The 18,170-nt window shown below is 38.7% G+C and overlaps 3 protein-coding genes across 15 annotated transcripts in view; 2 read left to right on the forward strand and 1 right to left on the reverse strand.

Moving 5' to 3' along the window:
* Positions 1-9,976, reverse strand: part of nav1a (neuron navigator 1a) — a 95,239-nt gene extending 85,263 nt beyond the window's left edge. For 9 of the 11 annotated variants that reach the window (XM_015031132.1, XM_015031131.1, XM_015031120.1 and 6 more), the window contains exon 1: positions 9,259-9,975. The gene's annotated coding sequence lies outside the window, so the exon portion shown is untranslated. Of the gene's footprint in view, positions 1-1,800; positions 1,868-9,258 lie in introns of those variants that run through there. The other 2 variants (XM_015031121.1, XM_015031119.1) reach the window with 2 other exon arrangements.
* Positions 3,870-11,346, forward strand: LOC106946649 (cysteine and glycine-rich protein 1). Of its 2 annotated transcripts, none has more exons than XM_015031146.1 (6): positions 3,870-4,163; positions 6,865-6,992; positions 7,432-7,600; positions 7,680-7,812; positions 7,887-7,983; positions 10,914-11,346. In XM_015031146.1, exons 2-6 carry the CDS (start codon positions 6,884-6,886, stop codon positions 10,988-10,990), a joined length of 585 nt encoding a protein of 194 aa, XP_014886632.1. In that variant the 5' UTR covers positions 3,870-4,163; positions 6,865-6,883; the 3' UTR covers positions 10,991-11,346. The 2 variants fall into 2 exon arrangements, with proteins under 2 accessions (XP_014886632.1, XP_014886631.1); XM_015031145.1 differs by having other exon boundaries at positions 3,872-4,163; positions 6,883-6,992.
* A 460-nt stretch (positions 11,347-11,806) lies between these two features.
* On the forward strand, positions 11,807-18,161 carry phlda3 (pleckstrin homology-like domain, family A, member 3). 2 transcript variants are annotated; one of them, XM_015031148.1, is made up of 3 exons: positions 11,807-12,868; positions 13,621-14,217; positions 14,320-18,161. In XM_015031148.1, exon 1 carries the CDS (start codon positions 12,439-12,441, stop codon positions 12,859-12,861), a length of 423 nt encoding a protein of 140 aa, XP_014886634.1. In that variant the 5' UTR covers positions 11,807-12,438; the 3' UTR covers positions 12,862-12,868; positions 13,621-14,217; positions 14,320-18,161. The 2 variants fall into 2 exon arrangements, with proteins under 2 accessions (XP_014886634.1, XP_014886635.1); XM_015031149.1 differs by lacking the exon at positions 13,621-14,217 and having other exon boundaries at positions 11,807-12,277; positions 12,436-12,868; positions 14,320-14,803.
* The last annotated feature ends 9 nt before the right edge of the window (positions 18,162-18,170 follow it).

Below are 18,170 nucleotides of genomic sequence, written 5' to 3' on the forward strand. Positions count from 1 at the left end.
AAAAACAGCAGATTTCTCCTCACTTTATTTCCTTTATATAAGCTAAATTTTTGTGTTTCCTATTTTGTTTACCACCTAACCTGTGGTTTATCTTATCTGCTGTTTTTTGTTGTTGTTTTTTTTACCACCCTCTAACTGGAACTGTTTTGGTTCCGTCAGCATGTGCCTCTAATGCAGTCATAAAAATCTATCCAGCATGCACATGTTTGTATAGATCCTAAGTGGAACCTGGGAAACATGTACAGACGGTGAAATTTGCATCACAGAGACTTTGGACTGCAGCAGACGGCAGAGCGAACTGGGAAGTATGAATTATTCTTTATAAAGCAACACAAGTCAAGCAAGCTTGCAATAGCTCATTAATTAGAGTACTTGCCATCTGCTTGATTGCTGCACTTGTCTCTGATTTCCAGTTTTCTTTTTTTTTTCATTATGAAGTCATTCAAAGTTCATTTAAACCCCTACTTCCCATAATTCCAATGCAACTTCCAACTATTCTGTCTAGGACCTTCAGCTCATGCTCCCATACCACTGCTGCACATTCATTCGCTCCAGTTGTCATTGTTACAAGATGTAAACTCCCTGTTCAACACCTCCTATTTAAATTCTGCCGTTCCTTGTTCCCATTTTGAAAATGTCTCCTTATTTATGAACTTGTGCTTCTTGGGTGAAGGGAGGTTGTTTAAGCCAACTGTACAGCCAGTGTGCAGCAACAAGTGGGGCAAGGGCAGCCCTCTGCTACTCCATTCCTCAGATGGTCTGGTGAAACTCTTGTCACTTTCTCTGGGATCTCAAAAGGACTTGAAATCAAAGGAAGGAAATTGTGGATTGTGTGAATGCAGTAGCATTTTGTGGATTTTGTGAATTTAATATGGTTCGTTTTTTCAAACAAGTTCATACATAATCGACTGACTACAAGCTATAGGTTAAATTTCTTCTCATAAAGACTGTGTGGCGACAAAGCTCGAAGTCTCTGACCCTGTCGCCGGACACTGAAAATGCGCTTCAATCTTGTGCAACAAACTACCGTGTAACCACTGTATCTCGTTCACAGACGAAAAACTTTAAATATTTGAAATTGTACTTCCCATGAGCTTTTACAACTGCCCTTCCAAATTACATCTTTGTATTTACAATCTCTCTGAGAAACCTAGTTATTTTGTAATTTTCTTTTCTTGTGGGATCTTTTCCTGTCTTCAATTATAGTTCTGTGTAAAGCCACATTTGTGTTTTGCTCTGGGTCTCCGTGTCTCCCTCCCTCCCTGTGACTCTGTATTGTCTCCCATCTCATATTTCTGCTTTGCTGGCTTCAGTTTTGCACACTGGCACTCGGTCCCCATGTAGCATATTTAATGGCAGCTATTATATCCAATAAATCAATAGGTAGCAATTTCCAACATCTTCTGATAAATATGATTTCTAAGACTCTAACCCTTTTTTTTTTTTTTTGCTTACAGTTGTGTTTGTGTGTTGGCTCATCCCTGCTTGACTGGTCTTGAAGCTCTCTAACTGATAACATATCGATCAGACTGTTACTTGGTCTATAAGCCCCCAACATGGAGACGTAAGCATAATGGAGTATCTGCTCTTTGAAAGCCATTATGCAAATAAACATAAAGCTGCTCAGCCAGGCATGATGAAGTGATGCTTGCTTTCAGAACACACTAGGTCCTACGCAATGAACGGCCCCTCCCCCAACATGCATACTGTACAATACACATGACCTCCTCGCTCTACCCGCTCATGTTTCTTCATACTAATGTGAGATGCTCTGCTGGTAATGATCCATTTGTTACTCACCTATCAATCCTAATATCATCACCAGGCGCTGCTCTTCTGTTTCATTCAGCTCCAAGCACATGAATAAAAACTGTAAAACTTCTGCAACCACAAGTATGAAAAAAAAAAACAACACTCTCACATGATCTGTTGCTTTGTCCCTGTGTTTCATGAAAATGGGAAGTGACTTGTAACAGAGGATTATGGGTAGTGGTGTGCAAGCGTCTGCAGTGACTATCAGTTTGTGTGTGTTGAGGAGGGTTGGATGCAGGGGTAAGGGGGTGGGGGGTTAATGTCATAGCTAATCTTCTGATGTCCCCTAGGGCACGTCCCCTCCCGGGAGAGACTGACTCTGAGACAGACGCTATTTTGACAAAGGGACACTTGTGTCACCATCACACTGAGGAGCAGACTGACGAAAAAACTAAAAGGAAGGGGGGGGGGGGGGGCAATTTCAACATGTTGACTGTCTGGAGCCCCGGGGCCTCACATGTGTGGTCTAAATAAAAGCTCGGCATCAGAACACAAAAAACTTACAAATTCGACAAATTAGTTAATTTTAGATTAATTTAAAGGTTTTCTGTGATAACAGAGACTTTCTTTATGAGCGTAATCCTCCATTACAAAAGTCCCATCAGTTTTATGAGTCTCTAGCTTTATGCTTGACAGTACTGTCACCACCAGATGGTGCTACTGTGCCTGAACCTTGGTGTCAGCAAAACAGGATAAACCAAGATTTTGACTGGCTTCACACAACTTAAAGTTGTAAATCACACAACTTAAAGTTGTAAATCACACAGCCAGAAGTCAAAAGTAAAATAAATACTACTGAATCTTTTTTTATTTATAAGCATTTTCTAAGCAGATATGAAAGTCTAGGACCTTTTGAGTTGTAAGACTTGAAGTATGGTTTATTTCACTGTGAATATTTCACACTTACACGCGTTAAAGAGGAAAAATCCAGTATCGCTATCACTTATGTTCTGATTACTAAAGATTTTTGAAATATATTTTACATTTTCTATGCTTCAGGAGTGATTTAGTTCCCTGATTACGTTTTGTTTCAGCAGACAAATTAAGAGTTTGACAGCATCCATCAGCTCAGCATGTTTTCAGAGCAGCCAGCACTAAATGCCACAAATAGCAAACAGATGTATGGCAGCGTAGCAGTTGCCGTTCTGCTAATGAGCCTTTATGACTGTTTAATGACGTAGTAAATTTGACATAAACTGCCTTTACTTCCAAAACACTCTTTTAAAAAAAAACAAAGAAGCAAAGCAGTTTCAATAGTTTTTTTTCCATCTCAATACTACAAATATTTGGATTTTTCCTTGACTTTTGCATCATTTATAAGTTATTTCAGAGTAAAGTTAAATCTAGTATAATCAAACTCTTATGTTGTTGCAGTCAACATTCATGAATTATCATTTGTACTGTAATTTGACCATATCACTGAACATACAAGTGAACCTTAAATAGGTTTTATGTATGTGTCTGTTCTGATAGCTCACCTTCTGCTGTTTATTAAATGTTGGAGATAATTTATTTGAGTTTGTGTACAGCGTTTAACATTTTTTGCTGTCTAAAGTTTTCTTGTTTTTGCTTGTATGGCTAATATTAGATAAAATACTTCATTTCTATATCCATCTGTAATAAATATTTCCTCCTTTGATAAGAAAAATGCTAATGTTTTATTATATACTAACAAGTTGCTTGAGTGAGCTTTTCCTTATTCCTTCCCATCCATATTTGAGCAACCTGGTTTTAACATTGCTTCACTTAATGTTAAAACCAGGGCCTCAACACAAACCTTTGCTATGAATATGATCAAAAAGTTATCTAATGCAGGTCAGATATTTACAAGTCATTGCCTCTTAAGAAAACCTCACCACACAGTCTGAATTTTCTGTAATACTGAGATGTAAATACTGGAATTTACAAGAAAAATTTACACTTTTAAAGCACCTTTAATTTTTTTAAACACAGAAAATGTAAATTCCACTTTGAAACACGGCAAACCACTACCTCTCCTAATCACCCCTGATCCCACCTACTTTCACTCTGACTCTCTCGCTTGTCGAGTTACCCAGAAACGTCCCTCTTCCTCAGTACTTTGCACATTGAAGCCACAACAACTGAAGCTCCTCCCTTTCAGCACATCTGGATGAACATTGAAGAAGAGAACATAACTTCTTTTTGATTTGACTTCCGCTACTGGGAAACACGGTAAAACACACATAACCTAGATTTGTTCTTCAACTAAAAGAGCAGTAACTGCATACTGCTTTAAACGACTGGTTTCCTGGACACACCCTCCTGCACTGGGGCTACATCCAACTTCTTTTCATCCTACGACTCGGACCAACAACATCTACCAACTTTAGGTGAGCAAGGCTTTTTTCTTTTTTGTTTTCAAATATATCTATCGTCTTATGTATGTTTGGTTCTAGTGACATAGTCTTCGCTATAACATGATTAAGATATACTGAAAATAAGCGGAGGAAACAGATATCAAAGTTATAGGTTACTGAAAATACTAACAGAAAGCTATGACATATATCTGCAAATCATAAAGCAGGGAGCAAGGGGAAGTAATCTCACAAGTCAGACGAATCCACGTGTAATTTATGAGCAAGCTTCCTGATTTGTAGCTGTCCGCACTCCCACACCCGCTGGCTGTGCAGCTACATGTTTAAACTTGCAGTGTTAAACCACCAACATGTACTAGTACTCAAATTCAGCATGATTCTCTAAATCAGCTTTCCCAACCCTGATTGTCTGGATCCTTTCACCTGCACATGTGACCCTGCACCAGATCCTGTTACAAATGACTGAATTGCATGCTGAACAGGTCACCAAGATAACCAAAGGATTGTTAATGATCTATTGGTTTAAATCAATTGTGTTGTAAAGAGGGGAAGAGTCTGTCCTAAGGAGTAAGACACAAAACCCAGTGGAAGGTTGTTGACTTTTAGTCCTCAGTGCTCATATTGTAGTCATGTATGATGTCCTCAGAATTTCAGTGGATCTTTATTCTGGAATTTTAAGTAATTCACTTAATTTAGTTATAGGGAAAATTCAAAAATAAATGTCATCTCAACTAGTTTACAAAACAAACCGATACAGTCTATATGCAGAAATATACACTCAAATTAATCCAATCATATAGACAGATTTAAGTCACAAAAATTTCAGTTGGTAAAAAGGTTTCTAAGAAATCCCGGCCCCAACCTACTGCATCATGTCCCACTTTGTAGCAATTTCTCTTCCTAAATGAGCATTTGGTGACCGCAGATACTTAATTGCATCAGGTCTTCATAGCTTGCACCAAAACTTAATAATGAGCATGAATGTGGCGACAGTGGAAAGAAAAATACCCTTTAAAAAGGAAGAAACCTCCAGCTGAACCTAACTTCTTTCTTGGCATGTTCAAAAGCAGAATCCCCTTCTCCTTATGACTTGCAAACCTGATCCAGAGGCTAGAAACTGGAATGTTGTCGCACCATGGTACTTATCTGAGGTCCAAGCGTCTAGCCGCTTCCTCTCAATCTACAATTATAAAACTGCTGTAAAATCACAAAGAAGCTAAATTTAATTGCTCCGTCTATTGTTTTAATATTCTGAAATGCTAATTTTGTTTCCCTGCTTGGGCCTATTTGTGCCTAATTTTGCGAGGTGTTTTTTTTTTTTTTTTTTTTTTTTTTTTTTTTTTTTTTTTTTTCAGAACCCAAAGCCAAAAGTCAAGATCATAAATTATATAAGAAAGCATACATTACCTAAACTACCCTTAGTATATGTTGAATTTTATTCAATCAGTCTGATTTAATGAATAATACGCCATTTATATCATGATTTTGATCATGGCAAAGAGCGGTTTAAAGTAGCTCTTGCCAAACTTTGTCGAAGCAAGTAAACTAATCCCACTAAAAATAATTCGATGCTTATAATGATAGAACATCAACATCAAGGCATTAAACAGTCTTTCACATATAGCTTTGCTATGCAATAAAATTACATTCAAATCAACAGCATTTTGTAAGTCCTACTTAGTTTGGGAGCCGACTGTCCTGGGTTTGGTCAAAAGAGTTAATCATGAAATGACTTGCTCTGAAAGAACAGGAAGTGTGTTCAGGGTTATAGGAAGTGACTAAAAACGGAGTTAAAAGCTTCGCTCCCTTAACTGATCAGAGAAAAGGAAGTGATATTTGAGCAATGGCACATCCTTCTGAAATAAACAAACAGGGCAGAGGGATGTAAAACAAGCCAGTCAGTCAAGTGATGTGAACCAAGGGCAGAGAGGTGGGAGGGTTTACACAGTCAGGAATGTGGAAGTGGATACACAAGGATTGATTGGGAGGGTCGTGCCGGGAAAAGCTCAGGGTGGAAACAGGCAGGATGCCAGAGTCTTTTACATTCTGTAAAGCTTTGAAATTCCTTAAAAAGTAATGGTTCACATAATGCTCACACCAACTTTGTCTGCTTTTCCAACAGAGGAACTTTCATCTGTTCACATTTAGCACAACCTTTCCTAGACTTTCCATTACTGGTTTGCTTTTCTTTCACAGAGGCCACCATAAACTGGCAGGCATGAAATTACAGTCTTGAATAAAACCAGAATTACAGACAACCGAGTATAGCTTAAATGTGCTTTACATAAAACAAAAATGGTTTGGTCAAATTTATTAGTCCTCCAATCCATCTGTTTTGCTTCCACAGATGATGGCATTGAAATTGAGACATTAACTATTTCCTTTAGAAATAGATATAAGATACAAGCCATTTTATATCATGTTTATTCTCTTTTCCAACAGAGAGCAATTAACAATTTTGTATTTTTTAAGATTCATTAAGGTGCCCAATCTTTAAAGGTATCTGCTTGTTGCCACCTATCTGAGAAAATAAATTAAAATAAAGCAACCAGCCAGACCTTTCTGCAAAATCAATAACATTAACCTGAGATAGTTTTTCCACTATAAAACAATATATGGTCTTTTTTTCTCTCTCTCTTTTGTCGGTATCCATATACGACATTAATTTCAACAAACTTTTAATGAGCCCAATCCGACCAGTTGACCTTATTTTCAGTTTTCTTTCATTTCCAAGGATGCCTTTGGGAGGAGGAAATAAATGTGGCCGCTGTTCGAAGACAGTTTACTTTGCTGAGGAAGTCCTGTGTGACAAACGGAGCTTCCACAAGTCCTGCTTCCTGTGCAGTGAGTACACTATTTGTTGTTTCCTCTGATTGTAGTTATGGAAACCACAAAACTGATTCCCTTATTTATTTAATTGATTAAATCTTTATTTTTTGTAATGTGCAAGTCACACCTCAAATGTTTTTAAATAAATTAAAGCATGTATTTTTATCTTTTGGTCTCATGTACTGATATTAAACTTTAGATTTCAAACTGCAGTAGCAAAATCAGTCCATCGGTGAGGGTTCATGGCCTTCAGATGATATTTGCAATATTTGTGTTCCCACTTTGTTAACAGACATTCCTGCAATGGAATTTAGATGTGGACATGTTTCTTCAGAAACGCTGTGCCATATAAGGAAGAAGTTAGGGGCCTGTCTAAACACATTTAAAACACACAAATATGCAAAACAATAATATATGCATTTCTGCCTGTCTGTGAATGTTATTATTTGTGTAGTGGTGTGTGGGAAGAACTTGGACAGCACAACTGTTGCGGTCCATATGGATGAAGTCTACTGCAAAGCATGCTACGGCAAGAAGTATGGGCCAAAAGGCTATGGCTACGGCCAGGGTGCAGGGACCCTTAGCATGGACAAAGGAGAATCATTGGGTATTACACATGAAACGTGAGTAATGCACATATTAAATTCTGGATGTCGGTTTTAGGCTCTTCATCAACAGTTTTTTGTCCTCTTCTTCCATCAGGCCTGCCCCTCATCATCGTCCGACCACAAACGCAAACCCCTCTAAGATGGCTCAGAAGTTCGGAGGGTCAGACAAGTGCCCACGCTGTGGCAAGGCTGTTTATGCTGCTGAGAAAGTGATCGGAGCAGGGAGTGTAAGAAAACCTCACATATGCAGAAACATGCAAGTAAATGACTATTTTTATATTAATTATTTTCCTATTTCCAGTCTTGGCATAAGATTGGGTGTTTCACCTGCGCCACATGTGGGAAGAGCCTGGAGTCAACCACACTAGCTGACAAGGATGGAGAAATCTACTGTAAAGGTAAAATCCATGTCTTCAACAAAATTAGGAAATACAATTACAAAGCTTTAAATTCCCTCATCAACCATACTTGTGTAAAAACAATTAACCATATATTGGTACTGAAGGAAGACTTCTGACGGTTCAAGAGTGAATTGATATTTTGAACATTTTCACTTTTTACTATCAAAAGCAATATTCACAGGACATCAAAGGCAACATGAAGCAGATTTATGCCTTACCTTTAAATACAGCCTGTTTTCAAGCTCAGTGATTTCATAAAAGAAAAAAAAAAACTAACAAAAAGAAGAGAAGGACAAATGACTGGTCATGAAGAACGATGCATAAGAATATCCAGAGGAGGGAGATTGTTGAACTAATAATTCCAAACATATTTCTATCTTGGTGTACGTCAATGCATTAGGTTTTTTTCACAATAGTAAAGAACGACAAAGAAGGAAGAGAGAAAATTCATCTTCTGGCATAAACCAAAGCCCTGCATTTATAGAAAAAAAGTTGATTAAACAAGACAAAAAATGTAGGGCTTTCACTATGTATTTTCACAACATGTGATCGACTTTGTTCTATAAGTAGGTTATTGCAGTACTCTAGCAGAACGTATCAATAATCCCAGCTTGGTTGAGTTTTAGTCTATTATAAAAAAAAATAAATAAAAATAAACATACATGGTTACAGAGGCTGTCTTCAGCAGTTTTATTAGAGACTGAATTTTGAACTCATATAGCTAATTTTGAATTTATAACACTGAATTTTTATCCTGTGCAATTATGTATATGAATTTTGAATTTCACCTGTAAATGTGGTGGTGACCTTCTGGTGACCTAAGCCAAAGAAACCAGCACTAGATTGAGCCCAGTGGCATTTTTTTTTTTGCTAATTATGCTTCTTTGATAATTAGACACCAGACAAAGTGGAAAAAATATCATATGCATAATTCATTTCACGGGACAAAACTTCGGTGTCACAAAATGCAATGTCTCAAAAAGTGAGAGTCTAATGAGACTATGTTTCTTCCATAGCAGCAGCGTGTGCAGTCCAGGCTTGACCCCAGCAAAAACAGAACCAAGAACTTCTTTAAACAAGCAATTAAAGTCAAACATTGCCAAGAGCAATATAAATATTGCCTCATTATGAGGCTCCCTACCAGCGCATAAATTGTCACATTTCATTTTGTTTTCTTTGAGTTGTAATAACCACAATAAAACAGCAGAGGGCTCACTAAAGTGACAGTTACTTTCAAGTACATAACACTAATAATAGTCATGGTTATGTTACCTGCCAACCTTGGATGGGCTGAGGGTAATGTTGAAATATTGTTCTCTCAATGTGTGACACTGTGACAGAAAAGATGAAACACACGTTTAGCTTCCTTTAGCATCTAACAGGAAGGTTTAATCTTCTGTGTAATAAACATATTCTATATGCAACACTTCAGGTATCAATGAGTAACTGCAAGGGAGAACTCTTAAATTCAGTACATGGCTATGATATTATTTTAAACAGAACAAGAATTATTTTAACATGATCCATTCAACGTTATGAATTTTATCAAATGAAAAAAATCTATTCACAGATGGCTTTTAATTCTATAAACCACATTAGCTTTTTTAGTTGGTGTTTTAACACCATGTTTCTCAGACCTATTGTATTTTTAACTGTGTTGTGCTTTTAACTATTTTAGTAGCTTTTACAACTTTTACTCTAAATATACTTTAACATTTAAGCATGTTAGCTTTTAACTGTATTAAACTGAAAAGGTGTAATGTTCCTTTAATAAACAGGTGTCAATCTCCAGTCCTTAAGGGCCGGTGTCCTGCAGTTTTTAGATGTGCCACAGGTACAAAACACTGGAATGAAATGGCTTAATTACCTCCTGCTTATGTAGATCAGTTCTCCAGAGCCTTGCTAACGACCTAATTACTCTATTCAGGTATGGTGCAGCAGAGGCACATCTAAAAGTTGCAGGACACCGGCCCTTCAAACTCCTGTGATTGCAGGAGTTTGACACCCTTGCAATCACAGACATAACTTCACATACAGGCACCCATTGCTTACTCACTGGATATCAATATTGTTTCTCTGGTTTTTGCAATAACCCATAAAGAAGCATCCATTTTACAAATAAAGAGACCAAAATATCATATTTTGTTTGGGAACCATTTGGAAATATGTAAAACCCAATCAATTCAAAGTGAACTCAGTCCTTCAGCCCCTCTGCTAGCTAAAACACGTACAAAGTTCGCTAGCATTAATTAGTTTTCAGAAATGTCTGTGTTCTAACCACAAACTGAATGGCGTGACCCATTAGTTGATGCTCGATTTAATAACCTCTTCAACTTTTAAAGATAACTAATATATATGCATCAAAATACATTTTTACTGACCCGTGATACAGAAGAGACACACATTGAGCTTCCTTCAGCATGTAACGCGAAGGTTTCTTCTTCTGTGTGCTCAATCTTCTCTATGCCACCAATGCGACCAGCGCCCCCGAGCGTTTGCATGTGGAATCACACTGAATAACTGAAATAACACTAAATAATTTATTACAGCGAGAAATTAAGGATAGAAAAAAAATGTTGGGGTGCCTATTTTCATACTTTGTGTTTTCATTTACTTATAACTTAAACCTCCTTGAAAATGCCCGCTCTCCCCATTTCAGTTAAACATCCCAGAAATATGAATCTTTAAAATTGCTTTATTTTCCAGGAGCACAGTGCCAAAGTTTATTTTTCCCCCAAGGAAAAAAAAAAAACGTTCTTAATTGTTTTTGTTTCTCCTCTGATTGTACTCAAATTAAAATGTAATTTATTTTAACGCTTTTATACTCACCTTTACCAGGGGTAAAGTCTGCTATGAGCCTTTAGTCAGTGATCTGAAATTGATGCTGATCTAGTGTAAACTGATGACACTGTTTTTGTTTCTAACAGGCTGCTACGGCAAAAACTTTGGTCCCAAGGGATTTGGGTATGGACTAGGAGCCGGGGCGCTGGCCCACACCCAGTGAGATCCGAGTCACGTCTCCATTGTACCGAGCTGCTTTCCATGCCAGCACAGGGCAGGTTGCATGGAGGATGCATCCTTCAATGTGATACTGCATTACAAAAATCACCACACAAACACAAAGAATGCAAACGCTATTTAATCCTAAGCCTTGTTTTTAGTGTCCAGCCTGTAATACAAATGTTGATGACCTGAAAGAAAATGAGCTTGAGTATGGACCAAAGATTTAGTCTTGGAAAGGGCCGATATTGTGCATCACACCTCAATATTGGCTGTACAGTGATTGAACTAATGCTTTGAATTATCTTTGGTTCAGAGTGACATGTTTGGTTTTCAATAAAATTCAGAAATTAAATGCAGTAAATACTCCCCGTCTGTGTACATTTTATACTTAAAAATGAAACAGCTCAGTGTAACAAATACAGCTTATCACTATATGCATGCACAGGAATACAAATAAAAACAGCCAGGTTGGGTGGATGTCTTCGCATTTAAACAAAATGCGTTCTGCACATTTCATACATTTTTCTCATAACACTGTCATGACCTCCTCATTCTACTCAGATGATCGCATGAGATGAATTCTGTATGTTGTCAAAATGAGAGAATAACAATATATCTCTACTGTCATAATGTGGGGAATGCCAGAAAGAACCAGTTTTTTATGGTTGGACTGAAAATGTTTTTAAAAAGTGTTAATGTATTTTATTTTTTTTTTTGTGGCAGTATTCAATAGTGTATTTAATTTGTAACATGAAACACATACAATAAAGCACCTTTATATTAAAAATGTGCCGTGTCTTTTTTTTCCCTTTCCTTTTTAGGGCTTTTCCAAAACGTAAAAAGTAAATGACGCATTTCCCGTGTTCATTTAAACATGTTTCGTCCCGTATCGTCTCTTTCTTTCTCTCCACAAATCCAAAACAATTTCAAGCGTCCCACTCACATTCATGTCCGTATTTCCTACACTGTGGTAAGAAAGTGAGAAGGCTACGATTAGCAGCATGCTGAACGACGTATTTTTCATTTCATAGTTTCATCAACCGAGACAATTTCGGAAGGGAAGGGAAGCGGCGTGACGAGTCCACGTACCTGTGTAACTGTTCATTCACAACAACTCTCTCACGCACATCACTCAGGAGTGAGTTTCACAAACAGCCCGGATCTCCTCTCCTCTTCCCGTCAGCGGCGAGGAGGCGGGGTGCTGGAGCTGAAGTGGGTGAAGGTCCACAGTGGAGTCGAGCATGTCCAAACATATCTGGGCAGACCAGCCAGCCAACCTCCACGCACGGTGAGCTGACACTACGTATAGGCTGAACAGAAGGTTGTTATTATCCACACAGTCAGGCTAGTCTGACGCCGCTATGTTTCTGTGAGGAGCTTTAAACTGAAAGTGAATGGATTCATCTGCTGAAGACTAGACGCCGTGAGTCTCTTCGTGCGGTTTAGGTCATGTCCTTCCCGGTGAAAGTCATAAGAGATGGGCTGCTGGAGAAGCGCAGCAGCGGGCTTCTCCAGCTGTGGAAGAAGAAGCGCTGCGTGCTCACGGAGGAAGGGCTCCGCCTGCTCAGCTACAAAGGCAGAGGCAGTGATGCTCCGGGGTCGGCGTGGAGCGCCAGAGCTAAGGAGCTGCGCTTTGAACGCATGGAAACGGTGGAGTGCGTGGAGTACAAGCGAGAGATGGTCTACTTCACAGTGGTCATGGCTAAAGGGAAGGAAATAGACTTTCGGTGCGCGCAGGACGGCACGCTGTGGAACGCGGAGATCGCCTTGGCGTTGGTCCGATACAAGAACCAGCAGGCCCTGCGGACCGGGAGGACCCGGCACCTGTACACGGCGCCCTTGGGCAGCACCGGGGAGGATGAAGTGCTCTGACTGGACGGTAAGACCAACACTGGTGAAGGTCAACAAAGTGGTGGGAGCAGTCTTTTAATTGGACGTTATCATTATTTTTGTTTTCTATGATGCACAAGGGTGTTTGCTTATGGTTAAGCTGTTTTGGTTTGATTTTTACATCAAGTCATTGAGACCAAAAGCAACATTTGGCTTGAGAACCCGAAGGCTCCAGTTGGAACCCATGTCTTACCACCGCTTTACAAACTGAGTTTTTAAACGAGTCTTAATGACATGTTGCCCGAGGGCCCCATTAGAAAAAGGGGCACACACAATGTTAATGTATTGGCCCATTTTCATGTAACTGAAGAGTGGTTCACAGTGACAGCTGGAGCAATGGGCAGTGCAACCTGACTCTATCTTCCATACAGCCGGAAGACAGTTTTCCAGTCTTCTCTGGCTTATTTTGGAAGGTACAATCAATAGAAAAGGTATGAATAAAAATGTTGGTTATTGAACTTATCGTGTGATTCTTAATCGCATGAACAAGGCTGTATATATATTTTTTTTTTATTTTCATCTCTTACATTTTCCATCCAAGGAAGTGTTTGATAACGAATTTCCAAAGCAATACCCTGCGGTATGTGCCCAGTTACGAAGGATATTTAAAATATATTTCTATCTGTGAGCTAAGGTGTGTCATGTGTGTAACATTACATCACCACACCCACTCATGGTCAAAGAGTTCATTTCATCAGAAGCTGTTGAATCAAAGTTTTCTTTTTTCCTCCTTCCTAATAGCAAAAGTTCTGCTGCCAACAACCTGAAAACCAGCAAACACTGATGCATCCAACTGTTTATTCAAATGCAAACACTCAGACACTTGGGATTAAGGTAACAAATATCTGACAGTCTTTCACCAAGTTCCTGACATGGTTGCTCTAGTCACTCTCAGTCACAGATCTCAGTGGGTTTTGTTTTTTTACTATGGTCATCGGTCTTCTGAGGACACAAACCACTCTGACTCGAGGACATAATTACGATGCAATGCAAGACTCCAGAATAACATCTGCTTGCCTCTCCCTCAGCAGGCAGTGGGGTATTTTTAAACATACACACCGAGACACACATTCACACAATTACTTTTATGCTTATGAAGAGAAATGTAGGCAAAACAATGTATTTTTTTATTTTTTATTTTTTTTTTAGTTTTCAACATTCATGTCACATTCTAGTTATATACTGAAACCAGTGCCTGAAACCTCAAGTGAACCGAGAGTCTGAAAGTCTGAACTATGAGCTCACAGATCAGGAATCCACAGCAACGCTTCCTTAAGCGAGCTCGCTGGAGCCAAGCGCCCAAATTAACTGTGTAGCTGTGGTAACAGTGTAAAATAAGTGAGCGTACGCTTGCAGATCATCAGCTGCCCGAATGTTAAAAATCTAAGTTAAGTAATAGCTCTTAAAAATGTTGTTTCCCCCCCCCACCCTGTTTTTCAGACTCCCTTCCTCCTCAGTTTGGGACTAATAGAAGGTGAGGAGGGATTCCCACATCTTCTGTTTTGTTTCTTCTCTGCACAGCATCCTGGGATGTGAGGAAGACCCAACAGTGACGATGGATAACAGGACCAGGAACACGTACAACTGTTTGAAGTTTTTACTGTGATGGTAATTTTTGTTTGTCATAAATGAACCATTCAGAGACTTCTGGAAGATTTAAAAACATTAGAAACTGTTAAACTTGAAAATAGTTTACCCTTTGTGCCTTCTTGATTCAAAAATGCTACTTAAAGCGTCACTTTAAAGGATTTTGACACTAGAGTAGAAGAATAATGTTCTTTTTTTGTACGGACTTAACTCATTCATGAAGTTTAACATGAAGAACTCCTCCCCCCCCCCCGAATCCTTTGGACGATTCTCTTAAGTGTGTTTGCTGATCTGATGCATAGTATTACAAATATGTAAATAAATTCATTCTTAAGCATTTTCTCTTACATGTATTTCTTTACAGGTCCATTGTTGAAATTGCACCTTTTCGAGATTTAAAGAATTGAGACGGATAAATACCTGATAATTTTTTTTTTACTCTTGTATAGCTCAGCTTACAAACAAAACATTATTTTGTTAAAATTAAATCAGCACTTTTTTTTATTATTTAATTTTAGCATTCACTCTTGGGTAGGAGTCCACACACCTGCCACTTTTTAACTTAATATTAGTTTTAGTGACTCTCTGCTTACTTTTTTTGCATAATGGGTCTAAAGGTACCACATCGGTTTCTTCAGATGACAGCGTATTCTCCCACAATGTTTTGGGAGATTTTAGCCAGCCTTGGATGTTTTCTGTGGAAAAGAATACAGCAGTTTTGCAATTTTCCTCCCTTGTCCAGATATAGAAAACACAGGAGGTTGTTGTAACATGTAGACCCAGAACACAACCAGTACTTGTTGGAAATAGCTGCAGGTCCTTCAGTGTTACTGTCTTCTCGTCGTCCTCCCTGACCGGTTTCAGTCTGGTGCGGCAATCGGTTTTGGAAAAATACTCTTTTTTTATTTCAGTCTCATATTTTCGCTAATAATTAATGAGTTCACAACATCATAGTTTCAAGCAACATCTGTGCTCTTCTGATCATTGGTAATTTTCTACTGTAAGATTATTTGCAACTTCTTTTCTCAGAAAATGTCAGAAAAATCATACCAAGACTAATAAACTTAATGAGATTATCTGTAACTGATGGAAGGTGGGCCATAGGGAGACCGTGCTAAAATTAAATCAAAGCATGCTTCTATTAGATAAAATTAATGCAATTAAGTCATATTCATCTAACCTTTCTGTTGTTTATATCTTATCTCCTGAAAGATTGATGATTAATTCTTGTTCCAGTTTTTTTTTTTTTGTCTTGTTTTGTTTGTTTTTATACCTTATGATTGTAACATGGATGTTTACACTTTCAAGAGTCACTGTATGTACATCTGGACAGAAATCTCTTCACGCTAAACAAAAGCTCACTTTACGGTCAGATCACTCGTTTCAAAGCGCATTTGTTTCCGGTTGGGCAGCAACTTTGCCTCCAGAAAACCCCCACATTTGTCCACACACACACACACACACACACACACACACACACACACACACACAACAATGCAGAGCGTGGAGTTGCATGTCTGTCGGCGTGTGGACACCTTTTGTTCAGAGCCGTGTGCAGGACTAATGAGGAGCAGTGTGAGCCAGAGGCATGTGCATGCAAACACCCACCCACACAATATTCACCTACAATAGCACACCCAAAATGAAATTCAGCGAGGCCCGAGCACTCGCAGACTGTTGTTTGCGAGACAGGCTTTTATTGTTTCTTTAAGGGTTGCTGTGCATGTGGGATTTAGTCAAGAGTTTTGAAATTTGTGTGCGTGGGTGTGTGCGTGTGTCTTATGTGTTTTCTCCCTGGGAATAAAGGCTTGGCTGTGTTGTGACTACTCCTGTTACTGTGGAAAACCCCAATGCAAGCCATACCACATGCGTCAGCGATGGACGACGAGCAGGACGAGAAGCAGGGAGACACCCACTTATGGATCTTTGTACCAAACCACATGTGCCGTCGGGCTGTTTTAGAGACAGGTGTAAATACTCACACAAAGACGTCAGCGAGGCTTTCGCAAATGCTCAGTGGCGCCAGTTTTGCAGTGCTTTCTAGAAATAGTAACCGTGTGTGAGAATGTGTACTTCCATGTCACTGTGAAATTTCTAAAGACCTTAACACAGGCTTTGCTTACTTTGCGGAGTTCAAGATGTGCACTAGCATGCGGTTACATAAAGTAACTCATCAAGTTAAGCTCAGAGGTGGGTAGCAATTAGTTATATTTACATAGTTACAACTGCCTAAAAATATAAATAGGAGTTGTTATCCAGCACTGTGCTTTTTTTCTTTTGCTTGAGAAACATTCTTAACTTCCCTGAACAAAGAACATTGTTATAACCAAAACAGCCTTTAATAGACCAGATTTTGAACATAACTTAATACACATGTTGTGATTAAATGTTGTGATCATTAGTCTGTACTTGAGAAACCTGTTAACCAAATACCTTTTTACTCTACTTGCCTCTGGTTAAGGCAAAGGATTTTCAACTATGTCAAAAAAATTGACTGCCTAGGATTCCTTTAAAAATGAGCCTCTGTTACGATGTTAGACCACTAGAGGTCAGTCTATCCTTTGTTAAATTGGTCAGCACGACGCTATGAAAAATTATTTGCTCCTCAACAGATTACTTTTGTCTTGTGTTTTTTTTTTTTCCTTTAATCAAATATGAATATTGAATATAGTAAGATGTATCTTGATATCAGACATTGACCTGAATAAATACCAAAAGCTGTTTTGGATGTCAGCTGCTTAAGACCCTTTTTTAAAAGTATTTTTCACCTAAGCCTGATGGCTGCTTGTGCCACCGCGGGTGAAAACAGTTTCCATCAATCACTTGTGGTGACTAGCAATCAGTATTCTATTTGAATTGTGCTACTGGTTTTTGAATAACCTACTTAATTCAACCACTGGGGAAGGTTTTCGGCATGAACAGCTTGTTTTAACGTCATACCACAACATCTCAGTCAAACTTAGACTCCAAAACCTTTGTTCCAGTCAGTACTCGTACATTACATCGCTGTTCAAGAACGGACTCAGCAGGTTCAGACTCCTTGTTGAATGTCTCGGATGCTCAGTGGATACAAATCCACCGACAGCAGTGTAGGTGTAGGTGTCTCTTGGCTGCGCCCTTTATGCTGGAATCTTTCAAAATTGGTCAGGGGCCAGGTTTAGCTTTCAGAGGGGTTAGTTACACTTTAAAAAGTCAGAGGCCAATTTCAAGACATTGAACTGCAATTTTATAGCAACTGAAGGTAACACATTTACTTGATTCTACTATAAAGTGGAATTATTTGCCTGGAAAATGCATGAGACAGCCCTTTTAAAGTACTAAATTTGATTTCGGTTTCGTATCTACGGGGATCCTAAAGAAAAACAAAGAAAGTTTCTCATGCACGAGAGAAATTATTAGGTGAGCACATTTGTTTTTTAAATTTTTCCTTCAGTGTCCCTTTGGGGGCTTCTTATGTATCTTAGTACTCTATTCCTGTACATGACAACATGTGCTCTTGACATCTTTGACAGCGTAAGTAGTTTTATCATTAAAATAATTGTTAACATGCAAGCTCATCCAGTCATGGGATGTGAGGCTCCAAACTTTTCGTCGTTGGTTCTGCTTTAGCTGTGTCTGTGAGAGACAAACAGACTGAACGAGATTGCCCTGAAAGAGAAATGGTCTTACCTAATAATAGCCTCCAGTAGAAAAAAGAGGGTGCT

Source organism: Poecilia latipinna, unplaced genomic scaffold, assembly GCF_001443285.1.
Source record: "Poecilia latipinna isolate Pla-1442-1.1 unplaced genomic scaffold, P_latipinna-1.0 Scaffold199, whole genome shotgun sequence".
NCBI lineage: Eukaryota > Metazoa > Chordata > Actinopteri > Cyprinodontiformes > Poeciliidae > Poecilia > Poecilia latipinna.